The sequence below is a fragment of the Oncorhynchus clarkii genome, chromosome 17, assembly GCF_045791955.1.
Source record: "Oncorhynchus clarkii lewisi isolate Uvic-CL-2024 chromosome 17, UVic_Ocla_1.0, whole genome shotgun sequence".
Lineage (NCBI taxonomy): Eukaryota > Metazoa > Chordata > Actinopteri > Salmoniformes > Salmonidae > Oncorhynchus > Oncorhynchus clarkii.
Genome location: NC_092163.1, coordinates 53,679,994 through 53,702,259, shown reverse-complemented (window position 1 = coordinate 53,702,259; position 22,266 = coordinate 53,679,994). Strand labels below are relative to the sequence as shown.

At 44.6% G+C, this 22,266-nt stretch overlaps 1 protein-coding gene across 1 annotated transcript in view; it reads left to right on the top strand.

Moving 5' to 3' along the window:
• LOC139371115 (cadherin, EGF LAG seven-pass G-type receptor 2) overlaps nt 1-22,266 on the top strand; it is an 82,909-nt gene that overhangs the window by 41,553 nt on the left and 19,090 nt on the right. The window contains exons 3-8 of the mRNA XM_071111193.1: nt 953-1,175; nt 11,046-11,161; nt 11,309-11,397; nt 17,479-17,636; nt 18,480-18,643; nt 18,852-18,977. Of these exons, the coding sequence (XP_070967294.1) occupies nt 953-1,175; nt 11,046-11,161; nt 11,309-11,397; nt 17,479-17,636; nt 18,480-18,643; nt 18,852-18,977 (876 nt within the window). The remainder of the gene's footprint in view (nt 1-952; nt 1,176-11,045; nt 11,162-11,308; nt 11,398-17,478; nt 17,637-18,479; nt 18,644-18,851; nt 18,978-22,266) is intronic.

Genomic DNA, 22,266 nt, shown 5'->3' with positions numbered 1-22,266 from the left:
CACTCATGCAGTTAGCGTGTTTTCTACTAGCGGTAGCCAAGTGTCCCCAAGCGCCATCAACAAGGAAATAACAAATTGTCATAGTTCGCCAGTGTAAAGTGACTGTTCTTCTGCCTGTGTAGCACACCACGGTACAATACTGTCATGGCAATGCATCATAGGATAACATCCACATCTTATCAAAGCTTAATCCATAATGACCACAATGACCTTGCAGTTGGGTGAATGAATGGATACACCCTACAACAGTAGTAAAACAAAGGGTTCCCTTAATTGCCTTAGACTGAGAATCCTGTGATTGGCTGTAGGATGTACAACACAAGCCCTGTGTGTGTGTAGTCTATAGAGATGTTGTCTTTTTCTGTGTGGTGTGAACAGTACAGTAACTCTACACACAGTGGAAGTGTTCTGCACTGCCGAGTGCCTCTGACACACATTCCAACTCTTGCAAGGAGGCGTGCATTCTCGCCATAGCAACCGCAGCTTCTCATCCAGAGACTGGAGACCAATAGAAGTTGTAAGCAGTGCGCTACATGATGCATGAAGGCTTACTAACAGTTCCCCATTGCCATAGCACTCTCTGTCTCTCTCTCAGTCTGACTTTCTCTCTTTTTGTCCTGTTCACTGTCTGAAATCTGTCTCTTCCTTGCTGCGTCCTTTGACCTCTTCTCACCGTCTTTGCCTCTCTCACACATTCCCTCCCTCTCGGAGAAGGCTCGTAGTAAGTGCTGGAGGCATAATGCATCTTGTCTTGACCCATGTTAAACCGCAGCAGTAGTCTGGTGAGAATAGACACTAATGAAGTTGAACTGGAAGGGAGGACCAATTTCTTTCTTTTTTTACCCACAGACTGTCCAGGGCTGGCACTGAAATTTGTCACCTTGAAAGTTGTAATTCTGACTGGTCTCTCTTTCCCTTCCCCCTCTCTCTCTACCCCTCTCTCTTCCTCCAGGCAAGCGGTGTGAGCTATCGTCCCGCTCCGGGCGCTGCGGCCCAGCTGTGTGTAAGAATGGGGGCACCTGTGTGAACCTGCTGGTGGGGGGGTTCAAGTGTGAGTGCCCATCTGGCGGTTATGAAAAGCCCTACTGTGAGATGACCACCAGGAACTTCCCCCTGCAGTCCTTCCTCACCTTCAAGGGACTCCGCCAGCGCTTCCACTTCACCCTCTCCCTCTCGTAAGAACAACTATTACCCCACACAGTGGGACATTGTGCCATCTCAATCATTCACTTTCGTAGTACAAAGTAGCTCTCTAAATATAGTACTGTGAGTCACTCCTCTACACCTCTCTCGTTCTTCCTCTCACCACTCTACCCTCTCTCTCTCTTTTTTTATGACTCCTCTCGAACATTACTCTTGCGCTCTCTTTAAATGATCACTTTCTACATTCCACCACTGCTCTCATACGCTCACGCCTCTTTACGGCCTTCCTCCCCTCTCATTTACATAAGCTTCCTGGGGTTTCATAAGTTATTAAATCATTTGATAGCCGTAGTCTTTAAAAGGCTAATCTTCTCTTGCTGGGTTTGGGTTCTGTGAGCATGGTGAGTATCATGGTGAGTATCATGGTGAGAGAGGTTTCTAATGGGGTCTGTAGACTTACTTTTTCTGGAATGGCACCTTGTGTAACCGGGGACATTAATCTGAGACCCAGGAGTCTGATCTGATTACATTCAGTGGTCACTTTGAGCTTTGAGTCAGCGCTTGGCCTATTTCTCCTCTGTCTGTCTCGCTCATCAAGGTGAAGCTGGAGATATGCAACACACAGTCGGGCCTTAGGATTAAATCAAATGTTATTGGTCACATACACATGGTTAGCAGATGTTAATGTGAGTGTAGCGAAATGCTTGTGCTTCTTCTTCCGACAGTGCAGTAATATCTAACAATTCCCCAACAACCTAATGCACACAATCTAAAGAGGTGAATGCGGCACAGATGGTATAAAATACAGTATAAGTCAAGCGTTATTTGACACATGCTCCGAATACAACAGGTGTAGACCTTACAGTGAAATGATGAATACAACGGGTGTAGACCTTACAGTGAAATGATGAATACAACGGGTGTAGACCTTACAGTGAAATGATGAATACAACGGGTGTAGACCTTACAGTGAAATGATGAATACAACGGGTGTAGACCTTACAGTGAAATGATGAATACAACGGGTGTAGACCTTACAGTGAAATGATGAATACAACGGGTGTAGACCTTACAGTGAAATGATGAATACAACGGGTGTAGACCTTACAGTGAAATGATGAATACAACGGGTGTAGACCTTACAGTGAAATGATGAATACAACGGGTGTAGACCTTACAGTGAAATGATGAATACAACGGGTGTAGACCTTACAGTGAAATGATGAATACAACAGGTTTAGACCTTACAGTGAAATGCTTACTTACAAGCCCTTAACCAACAATGCAGTTTTAAGAAAATACCCCCCCACAACAATAGCGGGGCTATATACAGGGGTGGTGTCAAGGTAATTATATACATGCAGGTAGGGTTATTAAAGTGGCTATGCATAGATAATAGAGAGTAGCAGCAGCGTAAGGGGGGGGGGGGGTTACAAATAGTCTGGGTAGAAATTTGATTAGTTGTTCTGGAGTCTTTAGAAGCCTCTTGGACCAAGACTTGGCACTCCGGTACCGCTCTCCGCTAGCAGAGAGGACAGTCTCAAATCAAATCAAGTTTATTTGTCACATGCGCCGAATACAACCGGTGTAGACCTTACAGTGAAATGCGTGTGTGTGTGTAGGTAAGTAAAGAAATAAAACAACAGTAAAAATACATTTGAAAAAAGAGTAGCAAGGCTATATACAGACACCTGTTAGTCAGGCGTATTGGGGTAGTATTACATGTAGGTATCGTTAAAGTGACTATGCATATATGATGAACAGAGTAGCAGAAGCATAAAAAGAGGGGTTGGCGGGTGGTGGGACACAATGCAGATAGCCCTGTTAGCCAATGTGCGGGAGCACTGGTTGGTCGGGCCAATTTAGGTAGTATGTACATGATTGTATAGTTAAAGTGACTATGCATATAAGATGAACAGAGAGTAGCAGCAGTGTAAAAGAGGGGTTGGGGGGGGGCTCACAATGCAAATAGTTTATCCCTCAACATAACCAAGACTAAGGAGACCATGAGTCTTATGGTTTGGGGGTAAAAACTGTTGAGAAGTCTTTTTGTCCTAGACTTGGCACTCCGGTACTGCTTGCCATGCGGTAGTAGAGAGAACAGTCTATAACTGGGATGGCTGGGGTCTTTGACAATTTTTAGGGCCTTCCTCTGACACCGCCTGGTATAGAGGTCCTGGATGGCAGGCAGTTTTGCCCCAGTGATGTACTGGGCCATACGCACTACCCTCTGAAGTGCCTTGCGGTCGGAGGCTGAGCAATTGCCGTACCAGGCAGTGATGCAACCGGTCAGGATGCTCTCGATGTTGCAGATGTAGAACCTTTTGAGGATCTCAGGACCCATACCAAATCTTTTTAGTTTCCTGAGGGGGAATAGGCTTTGTCGTGCCCTCTTCACAACTGTCTTGGTGTATTTGGAACATTCTAGTTTGTTGTTGATGTGGACACCAAGGACTTTGAAGCTCTCAACCTGCTCCAATACAGCCCCGTCGATGAGAATGGGGACGTGCTCGGTGCTCCTTTTCCTGTAGTCCACAATCATCTCCTTAGTCTTGGTTACGTTGAGGGATAGGTTGTTATTCTGGCACCACCCGGCCAGGTCTCTGACCTCCTCCCTATAGGCTGTCTTGTCGGTGATCAGGCCTACCACTGTTGTGTCGTCAGCAAATTTAATGATGGTGTTGGAGTCGTGCCTGGCCACGCAGTTGTGGGTGTACAGGGAGTACAGGAGGGGACTGAGCACGCACCCCTGGGGAGTTCCAGTGTTGAGGATCAGCGTGGCAGATGTGTTGCTACCTACCCTCACCACCTGGGGGCGGCCTGTCAGGAAGTCCAGGATATAGTTGCAGAGGGAGGTGTTTATTCCCAGGATCCTTAGCTTGGTGATGAGCTTTGAGGGTACTATGGTGTTGAACGCTGAGCTGTAGTCAATGAACAGCATTCTCACATAGGTGTTCCTTTTGTCCAGGTGGGAAAGGGCAGTGTGGGTGGTATGCAAATTGGAGTGGGTCTAGGGTTTCTGGGATAATGGTGTTGATGTGAGCCATTACCAGCCTTTCAAAGAACTTCATGGCTACGGATGTGAGTGCTACTGGTCTGTCGTCATTTAGGCAGGTTGCCTTTGTGTTCTTGGGCACAGGGACTATGGTGGTCTGCTTGAAGCATGTTGGTATTACAGACTCAATCAGGGACATGTTGAAAATGTCAGTAAAGCCACCTGCAGTTTGTCAGCACATGCCCGGAGCACACGTCCTGGTAATCCGTCTGGCCCCGCAGCCTTGTGTATGTTGACCTGTTTAAAGGTCTTACTCACGTAAAACGGTGAGCGTGATCACAGAGTCGTCCAGAACAGCTGATGCTCTCATGCATGCCTCAGTGTTGCTTGCCTTGAAGCGAGCATAGAAGTGATTTAGCACGTCTGGTAGGCTCATGTCGCTGGGCAGCTCGCGGCTGTGCTTCCCTTTGTAGTCTGTAATAGTTTGAAAGCCCTGCCACATGCGATGAGCGTCGGAGCCGGTGTAGTATGATTCAATCTTAGCCCTGTATTGACGCTTTGCCTGTTTGATGGTTCATCGCAGGGCATTGTGGGATTTCTTGTAAGCTTCCGGGTTAGAGTCCCACCCTTGAAAGCAGCAGCTCTACCCTTTAGCTCAGTGCGAATGTTGCCTGTAATCCATGGCTTCTGGTTGGGGTATGTACGTACAGTCACTGTGGGGACGACGTCCTCAATGCACTTATTGATAAAGCCAGTGACTGATGTGGTGTATTCCTCAATGTCATCGGAAGAATCCCGGAACATGTTCCAGTCTGTGATAGCAAAGCAGTCCTGTAGTTTAGCATCTGCTTCATCTAACCATTTTTTAATAGATCGAGTCATTGGTGCTTCCTTTTTTAATTTTTGCTTGTAAGCAGGAATCAGGAGGATAGAGTTGTGGTCGGATTTACCAAATGGAGGGCGAGGGAGAGCTTTGTACGCGTCTCTGTGTGTGGAGTACAGGTGATCTAGAATTTTGTTCCCTCTAGTTGCACATTTAACATGTTGATAGAGATTTGGTAGAACTGATTTAAATTTCCCTGCATTAAATCTCCGGCCACTAGGAGCGGCGCCTCTGGGTGAGCGGTTTCCTGTTTGCTTATTTCCTTATACAGCTGATTGAGTGCGGTCTTAGTGCCAGCATCCGTCTGTGGTGGTAAATAAACAGCCACAAAAAGTATAGCTGAGAACTCTCTAGGCAAGTAGTGTGGCCTGCAGTTTATCACAATATACTCTACTTCAGGCGAGTAAAGTCTAGAGACTTCCTTAGATTTCGTGCACCAGCTGTTTTATACAAATATGCACAGACCACCCCCCCTCATCATACCGGAGTGTGCTGTTCTCTGCTGCCGGTGCAGCGTGTATCCCGTTAGCTGAATATCCATGTCGTCATTCAGCCACGATTTCGTGAAGCATAGGATATTACAGTTTTTGATGTCCCATTGGATAGGATATTCGTGATCTTACCTCATCTAGTTTATTGTCCAATGATTGCACGCTGGCGAGTAATATAGTTCAGTTATCTTTGCCTTCTTGGGTACAGGAACAATGGTGGCCATCTTGAAGCAGTGGGGACAGCAGACTGGGATTGGGAGCGATTTGAATATGTCCGTAGACACTCCAGCCAGCTGGTCTGTGCATGCTCTGAGAACGTGGCAAGGGATGCCGTCTGGGCCAGTAGCCTTGCGAGGGTTAACAGGTTTAAATGTTTTACTCATGTCTGCCATGGAGAATAGGGGGGCGCGCAGTCCTTGTTAGCGTGCCTCGGCGGTGGCATTGTATTATCCTCAAAGTGGGCAAAGAAGGTGTTTTAGTTTGTCTGGAAGTGTGACGTCGGTGTCCGTGACGGGGCTGGTGTTATTTTTGTAGTCCTTGATTTCCTGTAGACCCTGCCACATACGTCTTGTGTCTGAGCCATTGAATTGCAACTCCACTTTGTCTCTGTAATGGCATTTTGCTTGTTTGATTTCCTTGTGAAGGGAAAAGCTATACTGTTTATATTCAGCCATATTCCCAGACCTTTTTCCACCTTTTTACATGTGCGTGCGCATATGAGATGAACTCCTACACCTAGGGGACTTTCATCCTGGTATGCCTTGATATTTTGGGAACATGTATTTGCTCTCAATTAACGACCATCCAGTTTTATATGAGCACGAAATCATAATGGTGTCATTTGTCTGATACAGGTAGAGCAAGTTGTATTTCTAGTCCAACATCAAGGACTAGTATCTTGCGATGTAGCCAGGGGATGGTGGTGCTTAAATAAAACAGATGAGTAACACTGAACACAGTCGATCACGGATGTACATTCATGTAAATGAGACACGGGTACACTAATTTGAATGAAATGCTCCATCCCAAGTGACAATAAAAGCACTACCGTGGGTGTAATATCCCATCATAGCAAAGACAATACCCCCAGTTGCTATCACTGTACAATTACATGGCCATTTTTTATATAAATTTGTGATGTTTTCTCACTCTAGAAGTTCTTGGCAGCGCTTGAAACTAGCCATTAATGAGTAGTGGTGATAATGATATGCCTTTGTGAGTTTTATGGAAGTGGTGGCCTTTGTTTAAATGTAGCTCAGATGGCAGTCTTTTGGATCTCTTTCTTAAAAGCCTTGGCCTGTGGTTCCCAGATTGCTCCCAGAGCTGTGAAGTAGGTGGTGTGTAAAGCTGTGGATATAACAGCTAACACCCAGCAGGCTGTCTATCAGGGCGCTCTGTTACCTGAACCTGGCTTGATCAGGTAACTGTGGTAAAGAGCTTTTCTCATGGGGAACCTCAGTGAGGTGGAGCCTATAGACTGCACTACAGTAGAGCGAGAGTTAGCAGGAAGAGGAAATTGTGAGTTGGAAGTGTGTCTGTTACCAGAAACAGCCTTAGTAGGAACATTTGTGTCACATATTTTAATAATACCTCTCACATGGTTAGTATTCATGTCAGGTTTTGGCCATCTATAGACTTCCTCAATGCACATGTCTAATACAGTCACATCAACTTGCCATTATACCATGGCCCTTGGCCCTTCCACATGTCAATATGTGTAGACTGGTTGTTAACTTTGCTAATGGCAGTCTAATGTTGCCAGAGGAGTCAGTTATGGTTGATTTCACTCAGTCCGGGGGGGGGGGGGGGGTCTGGAAGCTGTGTGCACAAGCCTTGGAAACCTATTCATTGATGACAAGAAGGCCAAGCCATAGAGGAAAAAAAATAATATTTCTAGATGCTAACCATAATAAACAACACAAGATTTTCTGTTTCAAACCAAATCCAACTGTATTTGTCATATGCTTCTTAAACAACAGGTGTAGACTAACAGTGAAATGCTTACTTACGGGGCCCTTCCCAACACAGCAAATAGAAAAATTATAGAAAGATAATAACACAAGGAATAAATACACAATGAGTAATGATAACTTAGCTATATAGATGGGTTACCAGTACCGAGTCAATGTGCAGGGGTACGAGGTAATTGAGGTAAATACATACAAGTATGTGGAAACCCCTTCAAATTAGTGGATTCGGCTATTTGAGCCACAGCCATGCAACCTCCATAGAAAAACATTGTCAGTAGAATGAACTTACTGAAGAGCTCATTGACTTTCAACGTGGCACCGTCCGATAGGATGCCACCTTTCCAACAAGTCAGTTTGTCAAATTTCTGCCCTGCTAGAGCTGCCGCGGTCAACTGTAAGTGCTGTTATTTTAAAGTGGAAATGTCTAGGAGCAACAACGGCTCAGCCATGAAGTGGTAGGCCACACAAGCTCACAGAACGGGACCGCTGCGTGCTGAAGCGCATAGCGCATAAAAATCTAATGTCCTAGATTGCAACACTCACTCCCGAGTTTCAAACGGTCTCTGGAAGCAACGTCAGCACAAGAACTGTTCGTCGAGAGCTTCATGAAATGGGTTTCCATGGCCGAGCAGCTGCACACAAGCCTAAGATAACCATGTGCAATGCCAAGCGTCGACTGGAGTGGTGTAAAGCTCGTCGCCATTGGACTCTGGAGCAGTGGAAACGCATTCTCTGGAGTGAAGAATCACGCTTCACCATCTGGAAGTCCGACGGACAAATCTGGGTTTGGCAGATGCCAGAATAATGATACCTGCCCGAATGCATAGTGCCAACTATCGTTTGGTGGTGGAGGAATAATGGTCTGGGGCTGTTTTTCATGCTTTGGGCTAGGCCCTTTTAGTTCCAGTGAAGGGAAATCTTAACGTTACAGCATACACTGACATTCTCAACGATTCTGTCCTTCCAACTTTGTGGCAACAGTTTAGGGAAGGCTCTTTCCTGTTTCAGCTTGACAATGCCCACGTGCACAAAGCAAAGTCCATACAGAAAAGGTTTGTCGAGATCGGTGTGGATGAACTTGACTGGTCTGCACAGAGCCCTGACCACAACCCCATCAAACATCTTTGGTATGAATTAGAATGCCGACTTAGAGCCAGGACTAATCGCCCAACATCAGTGCCCGACCTCACTAATGCTCTTGTGGCTGAATGGAAGCAAGTACCCGCAGCAATGTTCCAACATCTAGTGGAAAGCGTTCCAAGTAGCTATTTGGTTAACTACTTAGCAGTCTTATGGCTTGGGTGTAGAAGCTGTTTAGGGTCCTGTTGGTTCCAGACTTGGTTCATCGGTACTGCTTGCGGTGCAGTAGTAGAGATAAGTCGTACACATTATGCCGTACACATTACCCTCTGTAGCGCCTTGCGTTCGGATGTCAAGCAGTTATCATACCAAGTAGTAATGCAGCCACTCAAGATGCTCTCAATGGTGCAGCTGTATCTTTGCCAAATCTTTTCGTGCCTTCTTCACGACTGTGTTGGTGTGTGTGGACCTTGTTAATTCCGTAGTGATGTGGAGACTGAGGATCTTGAAGCTCCCGACCCGGTCCACTACAGCCCCGTCACAATGGATGGGAGCGTGCTCGTCCCTCTGTTTACTGTAATCCACGATCATCTCCTTTGTCTGGCTGATGTTGAGAGAAAGGTTGTTGTCCTGGCGCCACACTGCCTGGTTTCTGACTTCCTCCCTATAGGCTTCCTCATCGTCGTCTGTGATCAGGCCTACCACCGTTGTGTCGTCAGCAAACTTAATTACGGTTTTGCAGTCGTGCGTGGCCATGCAGTCATGGGTGAACATGTTTGAGATATTCAGTGCTATTGTAATCAGTTGGTGCGTTTTGTTTTTCTCCTCTTCCCTCTTGTCTGAGGTCATGATTATCATTCTCCTCAGTAAGCAGGTCAGCATTGCTGTGCCCCATGGCTACACTCTGGGATAATGCATGCACGCTCACACACTGGCACACACACACACATAGCCTCACAACATTTACCAATGTGCTCTGAAAGCGTCCTGAGAGACTGTATTTAGATCTCTGGAATCTCTCCCTCATTTATATTAAGAAAGTAGGCTTCATCCGTCTGACACAGTCTCCATCTGAACAGGCAGATGCGGACTACAAGCGCCAACGAGTCACACCAGTAACACAGACGACAGGGATCTCAGTTCTCCCACAGATGTTCAGAATGTTCCAAATGTAAAACGGAGCACATCCACTGTTTGGTCCCCTGGGACATGAATGAGGGGAAATGATTTTCTGGTTCTATAATTTTCTGGCAACTTCTACATTTGGCCTGGACTGCCGGCAATATCATTATGTAAGGTAACACGGTGTCACACATGAGCTTTTTACCTTTGTGGTGAATCAAATTAAGACACCTCAGAACTCGGTGACCCAATGAGTTGGCTACCCAGACTATTTGCATTGCCCCCGCTCTCCACACCACTGCCACTCTCTGTTGTCATCTGTGCATAGTCACTTTAATTAACTCTACCTACATACTACCTCAACTAACCGGTGCCCCCGCACATTGACTCTGTACCGGCACCCCCCTGTATACATTGTTATTTTTACTGCTGCTTTAATCACTTGTTACAGTTATCTCTTATTCTTATCCTTATCTTTTGAAACGGCACTGTTGGTTAGGCGCTCGTAAGTAAGCATTTCACTGTAAGGTTGTATTTGGCGCATGTGACTAATCAAATTTGATTAGATTTTTGATTAGATTTTTTAATAGAGCTGGTGCCGTCTTTTTTCTATGCCCTGTTGTCTTTCTGCGGTTGGAACACGTCGTTCCTTGAATCCCGGGTTGGACGAGAGCGTTAGTGGCGTCACTTGGCGTGGCCTCTGGATGGGTGCCAGAGGTGCACTGGATTGGTTAAATGTGTCTAACTGTCCATTAACGTTACAGTAAAAGACAACAACACAATGACCTCCAGCTCTATGGACATTCTATTTCTGTGGTTTAGTCACTGTCCACGGCATGCTGTCTGAGTTTATGGACTGTGTCATGCTCCACACCAACACTGCAGATATTACGTTATTTTGTAGCGCTTTTCTCCATCTCTGTCAGAGAACAGTGGTCGTGGTGGTTAACCCTGTTGGGTGCTGAGTGATATGTGGAAAATTGCAGCGTTATTACATTTTGTCCTCTCTGCTCCTCAATGGGGAATCACTAGGGACAGTGCATCAATATGCCCTCCTAGTAACCTAATGGGAAAGGAAAAATGTTTCCTGGTGTGTTCATAATCTGTATCCTCTGCTATAATAGGGCATGTCAGTCAGTATATTGTACGTCTGTCTGTCTTGTGGCGAGGGTACTGGATGGGGTTCTAGACATGATATTGATACAGAACCATTTAGACATGTTTTTCAGCACTGAATGTTCAATGTGGTTGAACCCCCCCCCCCCCACAAAGACCCTTCCTCAGTGAAAAGACTGTTGTTTACTCTCTTAGTCTTTGGCTGTGAATGTACACTCTGAGCCCTGTTTTTTTCTGTCTTCCAGATTTGCCACAAAGGAGCCAAATGGTTTGTTACTCTACAATGGCCGCTTCAACGAGAAACACGATTTCATCGCTGTGGAAATCATTAACGAGCAGATCCAGCTCACCTTCTCTGCTGGTAGGAGGGGCTTCTGTTAGTGCACGTCAGCCAATTAATCCCAAATCTTGGTTGTTAATATATTCACATGTGATGGTGCCAAGTGTTGGCACGAGCCCTGATCCAATGATGTGTGAATAACCTTTGCTGACTTGTTCTTTTTTTTAGGTGAGACCAAGACGACTGTGTCGCCCTACATCCTTGGAGGTGTCAGTGATGGCCAGTGGCATGTGGTGCAAGTTCACTACTACAACAAGGTACGTCGGGGAAAACCTGGGCGAGAACCAGTCTATAAAGTATAAACTGGTTCAACACTAGACAAAACACAGATTTGCTGGGTCTGGGAAATTTTATTTTACCTTTATTTAACTAGGCAAGTCAGTTAAGAACAAATTCTTATTTTCAATGACGGCCTAGGAACAGTGCCAAGGAACAACTGCCTGTTCAGGGGCAGAACGACAGATTTGTACCTTGTCAGCTCAGAGATTTGAACTTGCAACCTTCTGGTTACTAGTCCAACGCTCTAACCACTAGGCTACCCTGCCGCCCCATATACAGTAACTTGAGTCAGACTAGGCTACTAAAAAGGCCCATTATAGACTTGGCTTTATCAGACCTCACTCTGAAGCACTGAGCAGGAGGACGAAGAGCAGGTCATTTCCAACATCAGTACAGTACATGCCTAAACTGAATTATGTTTGTCTTTTACCACAGACTTGAAATATGAGACATACAAGACATATTTTCTTAACATGTTTGGCCTGCAATTGACTTGTATAATTGATTTATGGATGTTGTGTAGTGTTTGTAGATCTGGATATAGATTTTTACACTGTACTTCGTGTCCTGTTGACATCCATTTATACTAGATCAGCTGTACTTCATCAAGTGTCTGACGGCGCTAGTCTATAGAGTGATGAGAGTCAGGATTCTAGCTGGACCACACTGGGAGAAGAATACCCACGGTCCTCTGTGGATGTTTTCACTTTGCTGCATCCTGTCAGAACTGCTGCTGTGTCATTCCAGAGAACCGTTGATGGGACAGTGGAATGTGCAGTGTGCCAGACAGACATAGGAGGAATGAGAGAGAGCTAGAGAGATGGAGGGGGATGAGACAGATGGATAAAGAGCGAGAGAGACACTAGAAAAGGGTGGGAGGAATGTTTTCACAGCTATGCTCAGAGTATATGTTGGAGAAAATAGAACTCATACAAACAAGATATTTTTCCTTGACGACGGCTTCAACTTTTTTTATTTCCATATCAATCAGTGAAGAATGTATGGAACTCTAACCCACTACCCCTTGTCCCTTATCCCCATCCTTTTCAGCCCCCCCCCCCCCCCCCCCCCCCCCCCCCCCCCCCGCCCCCAGACCAACACACAGGATGTTACATTTTGGTCTATTCAGAAAGTCACTTTGCATTATAAAGCTGTTGCCAGGCAACCCCCTCCTAGTGTGGATATTCTATTCATGGTCTATAATAACAGGGCCATGTCAGATTCAGCCAGCAGAATGTGAGGGAACACAACATCTCGTGGGCCATTGGAGGAAAAGTCTTTGGTTCCCATCAAAGCGGGGACATTATTCTTTCATTAATCACTTTGTTACAAACCAACAAGTCCAATGAAAGTCTCCATTGCTTGTTTTATTGTGACCTAGTAGTTTTTGGATTAAACAGACAGTAACAGTCTCCAGTGACCTACAGAAGTGCTTCCTCTTGAGTGCCCACTGCACACACTAACGCCTTTTATGACCTGTTTTCTTTTCTATCATATTTTACCAGCTAGTTTCCTACTCATCTTTAGCACATACAAACATGAACTCAATAATAGAACAAGCATAATGTTAAGCAGAAGCGCAGACCAATGGAAGGGACATTTTCCTAGATAACTGCCCAGAGTTTTGGTTGAACTAACCCCTAACTAACACCCCCCCCCCCCCCCCCCCCCCGCCGCCGCCGCTGCTGCAGCATTGTCTCATTGGTCCAGATCCAGCGAGTCATAGAGGTAGAATGATGGCTCCTCCCCTCTGAGGTATCTCACGCCGACCGGCTCACCCCGGCCTGTCCCTGTCCACAGGGGGGTGGGTGGGATGAGGTGGGGGCATTTTAGATTGAAATGTGCCTTTCAGGGGAGAGGGGGAGTGTGGAGAATGGCAATGACCACTGCTTTTGTGCTGGGCTCGGCCTCCAAAGGGACCATAGGCAGTGAATGATGCGGCCCCGGGGAAGGTGCCCTGCTCTCTGTTCACCAGCAAGGAGAGAAAAACAGGGTGGGAGAGGAGCAAAAGGAGGAAAAGAAAGGCGAGAGAGGTTTTGACTTGGGCTTTGAGCGGGACACTGCACTTCAGGGCTAACCTCTCTGGTTGCTATGGTGTTTCCAGTCAGACCTAATATTACTGTTGTTTGCTCCCATGCTCCTCCTGTCCATCCCTGTCATCGTGGATAACAATGAACTCATATTCCCATGTTTCCCTGTCACCCCGCTGTAATGAGGGGAACAGTGGTTTTATGTAGTCCTGAGTAAGTATGCTCTCCAATCAGCTCTGACAGGCCGGGGCTTTGTGTAGCAGACTGAGCGGCTGACAGACATTAGCAGAGAGTCATTATAGCAGAGTCAACAGCCATGACTGATGATTGCTGCTGGGAGCGATGGCCCAATGCGTAGGTCAGTGAACGAACCAGAGAATTTGGACCAGTCTGTTCCGGACCTTTCTCAACTGAGGGGAACCGTGGAAAAGAGCGTGTCGGGTGATTTGGTTTGTGACCATTCTAACAGATCATCTCACACTGCAGGTTTGTTTGTCCCAACAAATTAGTTTCCCATTGCCTCACAAGGGGTCAACTAAAGGACTAAGACATTTTGGTCAACAGGTTTAGAGGTTCTTTCTACCGTTCTAGTAGCCGGTGTGTTGTGAATAATGAAATCCATCTGCACATATTTCAGACTCAAATCAGCAAAGCAAGTAATCCTATTTGCCAGTTATTAGATACGATAACAATGCCTAATGGGAGACAGATGAGGTGTTTAAAGAGTAGGGCTAATATTTGATCAGTGCAGTGGAACAATGTAATTAAGTCTCCATCCTCTCAGAGGCAGCCAAGTGTGATCACAAGATCCACAATGAGCTCCTCTAGTATTCAGCTCCTCACAGACAGCCCCTCAATGGGACAGCTGTATTAATAGCATGCTGCAAGCACAGATATAATCTAATCTACTCACTGGATAGGATACAGGGTTGGAATGAGAACCATGTGAGGGAGATGTGGCAGTGCCTCTGTCTGCAGTGCTCCTTGGAAAAGGGATGGGGCTCTGTCATGACCTACAATATTACAGCTGTCTAGATGTGTTATGCCAGCAGTGTGTGTAAGGTCCACCTATACTCCATTTGTCTGGTCTGTATTCTTAGCCCAATTTGATTAAAGGGCTCATACAGTTATTATGGCTCTGCAGGAATATGTAGACCAATCATAATTGTAATTTATGATAATCTTATGCTATGAATAAAATTAGCTAATTATATTTTTGTTAAGAAGATACCATTTTTTAAATGTTTTATCACAACCCCCCCCCCCCCCCCCCAAATTACATGTATTCCGCAGCTCTCAACAATCAGACCACCCAGGAGAGAGCAACACTATTCGCTCAGTAGCCCACGCTACTGAGCGATTAGAGCTTTTTGAGGTCGGTTCAATTTTGGTTTAGGTTATTTTCTTTAAAATTTAAATGTGGGTTGAATACTGTAACAACACAGAATAAAACAATTAAAAGTCCCATGATGGTAGTGACTGTCCATTACTGCTTATCATTGATTATCTTTTATTCACATTGCGTAAAATATTCATAGTCAATTCTTTAATTTGTTTTAATTTCACATTTATTTAACAAGGTAGGCAAGTTGAGAACAAGTTCTCATTCACAATTGCGACCTGGCAAAGATAAAGCAAAGCAGTTCGACACATACAACAACACAGAGTTACACATGGAGTAAAACAAACATACAGTCAATAATACAGTAGAAAAATAAGTCTATATACAATGTGAGCAAGTGAGGTGAGATAAGGGAGGTAAAGTCAATAAATAGGCCATGGTGGCAAAGTAAATACAATATAGCAATTAAACACTGGAATGGTAGATTTGACAGTAGATGAGTGTGCAAAGTAGAAATACTGGGGTACAAAGGAGCAAAATAAATAAATACAGTAGGGGAAGAGGTAGTTGTTTGGGCTATTTATAGATGGGCTATGTACAGGTGCAGTGATCTGTGAGCTGCTCTGACAGCTGGTGCTTAAAGCTAGTGAGGGAGATAAGTGTTTCCAGTTTCAGAGATTTTTGTAGTTCGTTCCAGTCATTGGCAGCAGAGAACTGGAAGGAGAGGTGGCCAAAGGAGGAATTGGCTTTGGGGGTGACAAGTGAGATATACCTGCTAGAACGCGTGCTACGGGTGGGTGCAGCTATGGTGACCAGCGAGCAGAGATAAGGCGGGACTTTACCTAGCAGGGTCTTGTAGATGTCCTGGAGCCAGTGGGTTTGGCGACGAGTATGAAGCGAGGGCCAGCCAACGAGCGCGTACAGGTCGCAGTGGTAGGTAGTATATGGGGCTTTGGTGACAAAACGGATGGCACTGTGATAAACTGCATCCAATTTGTTGAGTAGGGTGTTGGAGGCTATTTTGTAAATGACATCGCCAAAGTCGAGATCGACCATCTTGATCGCGCATTCTTCCATCTCTTCTTTCCCTCTGTGTCAGCTCCACACAGACCGGACAAGTTGGCGGCGCAATAGGTTATGGTCATTGTAGTTAATTACAATGTTTTCTGCACTAAACTATGTAGAATATTGGCCTGTTGGAATCTACAACTCCAATCTACATCGCACAGTTCGGGCTTGATCTGATTTCTCTCTAAAGGACTGAGCTTGAGCTCACAGAAAAAAAAGGAAAGTAATGGAATTCAAATAATTGAACCGATGTTGGTCAATTAGCTGTTTAAAAAAACTAAAAATAATCGACATCGCTCAGCACAAGACCGCACTGCACATGGAGACTATTCCTATATGCTCTGTCCATAGCTCAGTGCCCAGGCCTGGTCAGTCAACAGTGGGATGGTGGTCAGTGGTGGTTACCCCTCTCATTACAGTGTTGCTAGCCACTGCTGACACAAGCTCTAACCGGGCTGACGGTCTATATGAGCTCTGTGTGACCTCGGGAAACGCTTGTGTTTGAAAAGAGGTTGTGACCTTTATTGACGGGATCGTTATTCTACCCCTCCGCCCCTCCTTGTCTTGTTTCTTCCTCCATTGATTCCTCACACAATGAAAGAGATCCTTTGTGCTGAAGAAGACCGTCACTGTGCTGTTGAGCAGGGCTTTTCCGCCGTGCGTGTGCTGTTGAGCAGGGCTTTTCCGCCGTGTGTGTGCTGTTGGTTATGTGTCAGGCTCTGACTTAAACTGTGGGTGTTTGGCTTTAAATTATTGAAGCACTGAAAACATTGAGATAAATTGGGGTGATGTTCCAGAATACTGTCGGGCTTGAATATAAAAGCTGACTTTTCTTTTCAGAATTTATTCAAACTTTTCATTAGGGTTGTTAAAGCTTCTTGAAGCTCTTGACTTGAGAAAATCCTTCTCTAGGGTGAACGTTTCAATGACAAAGTAGATGGTGAGTGTTTTTGATTTTTAATGCTAGTTTTTACGCTTAGTATTTTGCATTTGAAAAATCAGTGTGATTACTGAGTTTTTGACACCTTGTTAGACAGGATTGGTTATGATCACACTGATATACTGAGATGTGTGGCACAACTTCACACTACTTTCAGACAGACAAGCAATCTATTTATGTGCTGAGCAACCAAAAATGCTTGACAGTGACACATACAAACAATAAATTGGATATTCTGAGACAAAAATAAACTTCCACACATTTACCTGCCTTTTGTAACTTGAAGAAGAAACCTAGAGTCTCAGCATATTTTTAGCATCAAGTAGTCCTTGAGATACACCTGCGATTTTTATTTTCAAAGAATCCTCTGAACAGTCCCAGAAGGCTCATTATATCCTAATGTGTGCTTTCCTGTCCCTCTCAATCTATCTAGCCATCCATAACCAAACACTACATACTGTATGTATGTCCACGTTCTTCCCAAACGCATACAGTATCGCCCATTTAGGAAGGAATAGCATAACGTATAAATGCTGTACTATTTAGAAACTCCTATCACCATGTGCTGCTATTTACAGTAGTATGTCAGGTGACTTCCCGCTCCCCCCACCCATCTGCTGTAGATGCTCTCACCATAACACTGGAGCCAAACTCAACAACTTCTCTTCTCTCCTCACAGCCAATCCTAAACCAGGCCAGCATGCCCCAGGGTCCCTCTGACCAGAAGGTCGTCGTAGTAACCGTGGACAACTGTGACACCTCAGTGGCACTGCGATTTGGTCATGTAATTGGGAACTACACCTGCTCTGCCCAGGGCAGCCAATCAGGATCCAAAAAGTAAGGGAATGGGAGGGTCTTACTAGTATTTCACTATGCACTGTTATTTACCAACAGTTGCAATTATAGTAGAGTTGAGTAAAAGCCTTTTGAAACCATGAATTCAGTTTTAAAATTTTGCCACAAGCTGAACTTACTCTTGATCTAGTGTACTATTGTTGTGACGCCAAGAGCAAAAGAGAAATCCCAATTGGCTGAGCAAAACAGGGCTCTCATTATGGTACAGATGATATATTTTTTAATTAAGTCTGTCACGTCCAGCTTGTAAACATATTTTAGTTCAGTGAGGTGTATCTGTTTTCCTCCCTGGAAAAAAACAAGCTGATAAATATTTAATAAACGCTGTTCCAGTGTGTTGATGTGTTTTGGTATAGAAGCCAAGATCGTAGAAGCAGAGCTAAGTGTTAATGATATGTTGTGGTATAGAAGCAGAGCTCAGTGTTTTTATTGATATGTTGTGGTATAGAAGCAGAGCTCAGTGTTTTTAATGATATTTTGTGGTATAGAAGCAGAGCTCAGTGTTTATAATGATATGGTGTGGTATAGAAGCAGAGCTCAGTGTTTATAATTATATGGTGTGGTATAGAAGCAGAGCTCAGTGTTTATAATGATATGGTGTGGTATAGAAGCAGAGCTCAGTGTTTATAATGATATGTTGTGGTATAGAAGCAGAGCTCAGTGTTTATAATGATATGTTGTGGTATAGAAGCAGAGCTCAGTGTTTATAATGATATGGTGTGGTATAGAAGCAGAGCTCAGTGTTTATAATGTGTTGTGGTATAGAAGCAGAGCTGAGTGACAGATTCTAAATGTGCCTGACTCTGTCCTATCTTTCTGCTGTAGATCTCTGGATCTGACTGGTCCTCTCCTCCTAGGGGGCGTGCCCAAACTTCCTGAGGACTTCCCCATCCAGAACCGCCAGTTTGTGGGCTGCATGAAGGACCTGAGGATTGACAACCGCCACGTCGACATGGCTAGCTTCATCGCTAACAACGGCACTCTACCAGGTTAGTAATCTTGCACATTGCCATTTGACTGAACCATTCTGTGCCTGTTTTATAGCATCCACCCTTCCCTGCTGTCTTAGTTGAGCACTATGAGCTGAGTTGGGGAAGTGAATGTACCTTAAGTTTTACCTGAAGCATGAATAATTTATTACCTCTTAGCATAATGAGGTTGGCTTGAACTATTCCTCAGATGTCTTTAACTTCCCAGGATGCTCTGCTAAAAGGCACTTCTGCAATAACAACCCATGTTTGAACGGAGGGACCTGCGTCAACATGTGGGGCTCCTTCAGCTGTGACTGCCCCCTAGGATTTGGAGGGCGGAACTGCGAGAAGGGTAAGTGAAGAACGGCGTTGCCAGAGGTTGGAAAGCTTCCTCAAATGGTTAAAACATGAGATCAAAGCTAACCAGGTTTTGTTGGCCCCATGACCTACCATTATAGGCCCTTCTTAGTAAAGAGGTACAAGGACTTTACAGGCGTGCATTAGGAGTAGACTACTAAGTGACCCATCAGACAGACAACATCCCCCAGCTCGCCTGACCTACACTTAACTAGTGTCTTTGTAGTTGATGGACTGTACCATAACTCGACAACCAGGTGGTTACAGTGACACTGACCATTTAATTTGCTTCTTAGTGCTGCAGTGTTAAAAGAGCATCTGCTATATTGTATTTTCTTATCATTTTGAAACATGCCTTTTTGAGTGTACAGTGTAAATCTAGTGCGGAAACATTTGCATAGACACCACGCAGAGGAGATTGCTCAGGGTGATGCATAGAGGGAATTGGCAGGGCTGTAAATAACTGAAGTAGGCTCTTCAATCAGCAGAGTGTTGAAATATTTCCTCATCGTTTTAGAATCGACTCTTTCCTGGCACAGATAAAGCCAGTCATCATTTATTTGCTGACATGATGGTTTCATAAGCATAAGGTTACCTATGGAACACTGTGTTTTATTTGTTATGTTGATTCCTGTTTGGACCCAGGAAGAGTAGCCGCCGCCTCAGCTGCAGCTATTTGGAGATCTTAATAAATACTAAGACGGAGCATTGTTGTTTAATGCCAGACATTTCACAAGGGTTTGTGAGGGTCCCATATGTGTATACAGTATGACGGATGCGACGTGATATCCCATAAGCTTGTATGAATCTGTCATGCGGGATCATGTCACATTTTAATAGAGCTATATGTTTAAACCTGTTCTCTTGAATAACACCTTGGACATGTTTAAGGTAAAGTATTTTATTTCTCAGTTTGAGAGAGTTGTGTTTGTTAGAGCATTACTAGTGTCCATTTCTCTTCTCAGCTCCTCTGTGCTCTGCAGTTGTTTGACTTGCTGGTTTACGAGCTGGGACGGCTCATAAGAGGGAGATTGCGAGAGGGAAGAGAAAAAGGGATACTACTCAATAAATGGTGAATTACACAAAAGCCTCCCTGTTTTAGTTTAGAGTAAAATCCAGTGATAAAGGACCACTTCTTTCTCATAGTTAAGGGGAGCCCGAGAGGATGGATAATGAACGGGGATGGGGAAAGGGTTCCTCTCTCACTGAAGCAGATGAACCCATGTGACTCCTTCATTTCAAGAAGAGAGGGAGAGCGGAAGGGAAAAAGGAAAACAGAATGTAGTCTAGAACCGTGCTGCTGATCTTTAATCTAGATAGTGGGTTCCGATGGCATGAACATTCATGTTCTACCATGCCACGCCACTACAAAGGTCACTATCAAAATATTGCTGTTAAACTTCCAGTATGTAATAGGATCGGCCATTAGGGGTTAGAGAGGGCAGAACAGCTAGTAACCATGGAGAAAATCCCCAGCATCTCACTTCCTTTCTGATGTTCACCACTGACTCTGGGTGGACAAGGGTATGGGGGAACAAATACTTTCATTGTCAATCCCATGAGCATGCCTTCCTTTTTATATGGGCCCTGTTTAGACCAAACACACTGAGTGTACAAAACATTATAAACACCTGCTCTTTCCATGACGTAGACTGACCAGGAGAATCCAACTGTAAACTATGATTCCTTATTGATGTCACCTGTTAAATCCACTTCAGTCATTGTAGATGAAGGGGGTGGAGACAGGTTTAACGAGGATTTTTTTAAGCCTTGAGCCATTTGAGACATGGATTGTGTATATGTGCCATTCAGAGGGTGAAATGGCAAGACAAAAGATTTAAGTGCCTTTTGAACGGGGTATGGTAGTAGGTGCCAAGCGCACCGGTTTGTGTCAAGAACTGAAACGCTCTCATATTGCAATCTTGGAAATTGGAGACTGTACTTACCTTTTGAAATGTGGTCACGGGATTTAGGGAATGTAATACATATGGAAAAGATTCGATACAATACCTCCAATAGAAGTCCAGTGTTTTACAAAATATTGCAGCCGGTACTGGATAAATGGTCTGACGATCTGCTGCTACTCTGTGCTGTACTCCACTCAATATTTATTTTTGGCTTAACTACCCTGCTTGTAATGACTATATACTGTCTTCTTATGCATGTACCACCTAATAGGATTTAGTTTTATTTTGTGTATGTGGGAGTTAAGTTTTGTTTTGTCCTCTAAATTGGCCATCCCATTCAACAGTATAATGAATGTCATTGTTTGTATTGCTGTCTTTTTTATTTGATTTTTTATTGGAAAATAATAAACATATAATTTTTTGGGAACGAAGAAAAGAAAGAAGTGAAACGCTGATAACGGTGGGAACCATTGGAGTCAACAAGGGCCAGCATCCCTGTGGAACGCTTTCAACACCTTGTAGAGAACATGCCCCGTCAAATTGACGCTGTTCTGAGGGCAAAAGTGGGGGTGCAACTCAATATTAGGAAGGTGTTCTTAATGTTTTGTACACTCAGTGTATCAACCTCTTTTCATGAGATTCTGTTTACAATCTTTTTGTAGCTTTAGACCAGTGCCAGACTGCACCACAACCACTATCCCCTGGGTCCTCTGTTTCTCTTTCTCCCTCACTCGCTCTCTCTAGTGCCAATGACAGGCTTGATTTGTGTCATTAATTATGGACGGCCGTGTTTTGCATCTCTGCCACTGTGTAATGAGAGAGAAAAACATGTCTAACACCCAGCTAAAAGTGACACTAGTGCCTCTCTGCCAGAATGGCTGTCTTCAGAATGCACAGACTGCATGTCAAATACACAGACACATACAACTGAACACACACCCCACCCCTGAGCGTTGTCTAGCCAACACTCATCACAAGTACTAGTGAATAGGGGTAGGGGGCATGTTGAATCTTCTCCGGTATTTGGCTCTGTATGTGAACAGTATTTATTCAGGGGTATCTAGTTTCAAATTGCCACACATACTATTTTATGCCCATACAGCGAGTGCCAAGCTTATCATTCCATTGACGTCTTAATTTGTTTTTTTCGTAAGGTTAGGTGTAACGTGTAGCACTGCTGGCTTTGTACTCCCTCATTTTTGTTTTCTGTGGTAATCATAGATTGTGTATACTCTCCCTACCAGTAACTGGAGCTGGGTTGTTCAGACTTGATCACAGAACATATTACTGTGAGAGTGGTAATGACTCTCTGTCACATGTCACCTACTTTTCCTCATTTCCTCATTCTCGCTCTCAATTTATCTCTTTCTCGTTCTC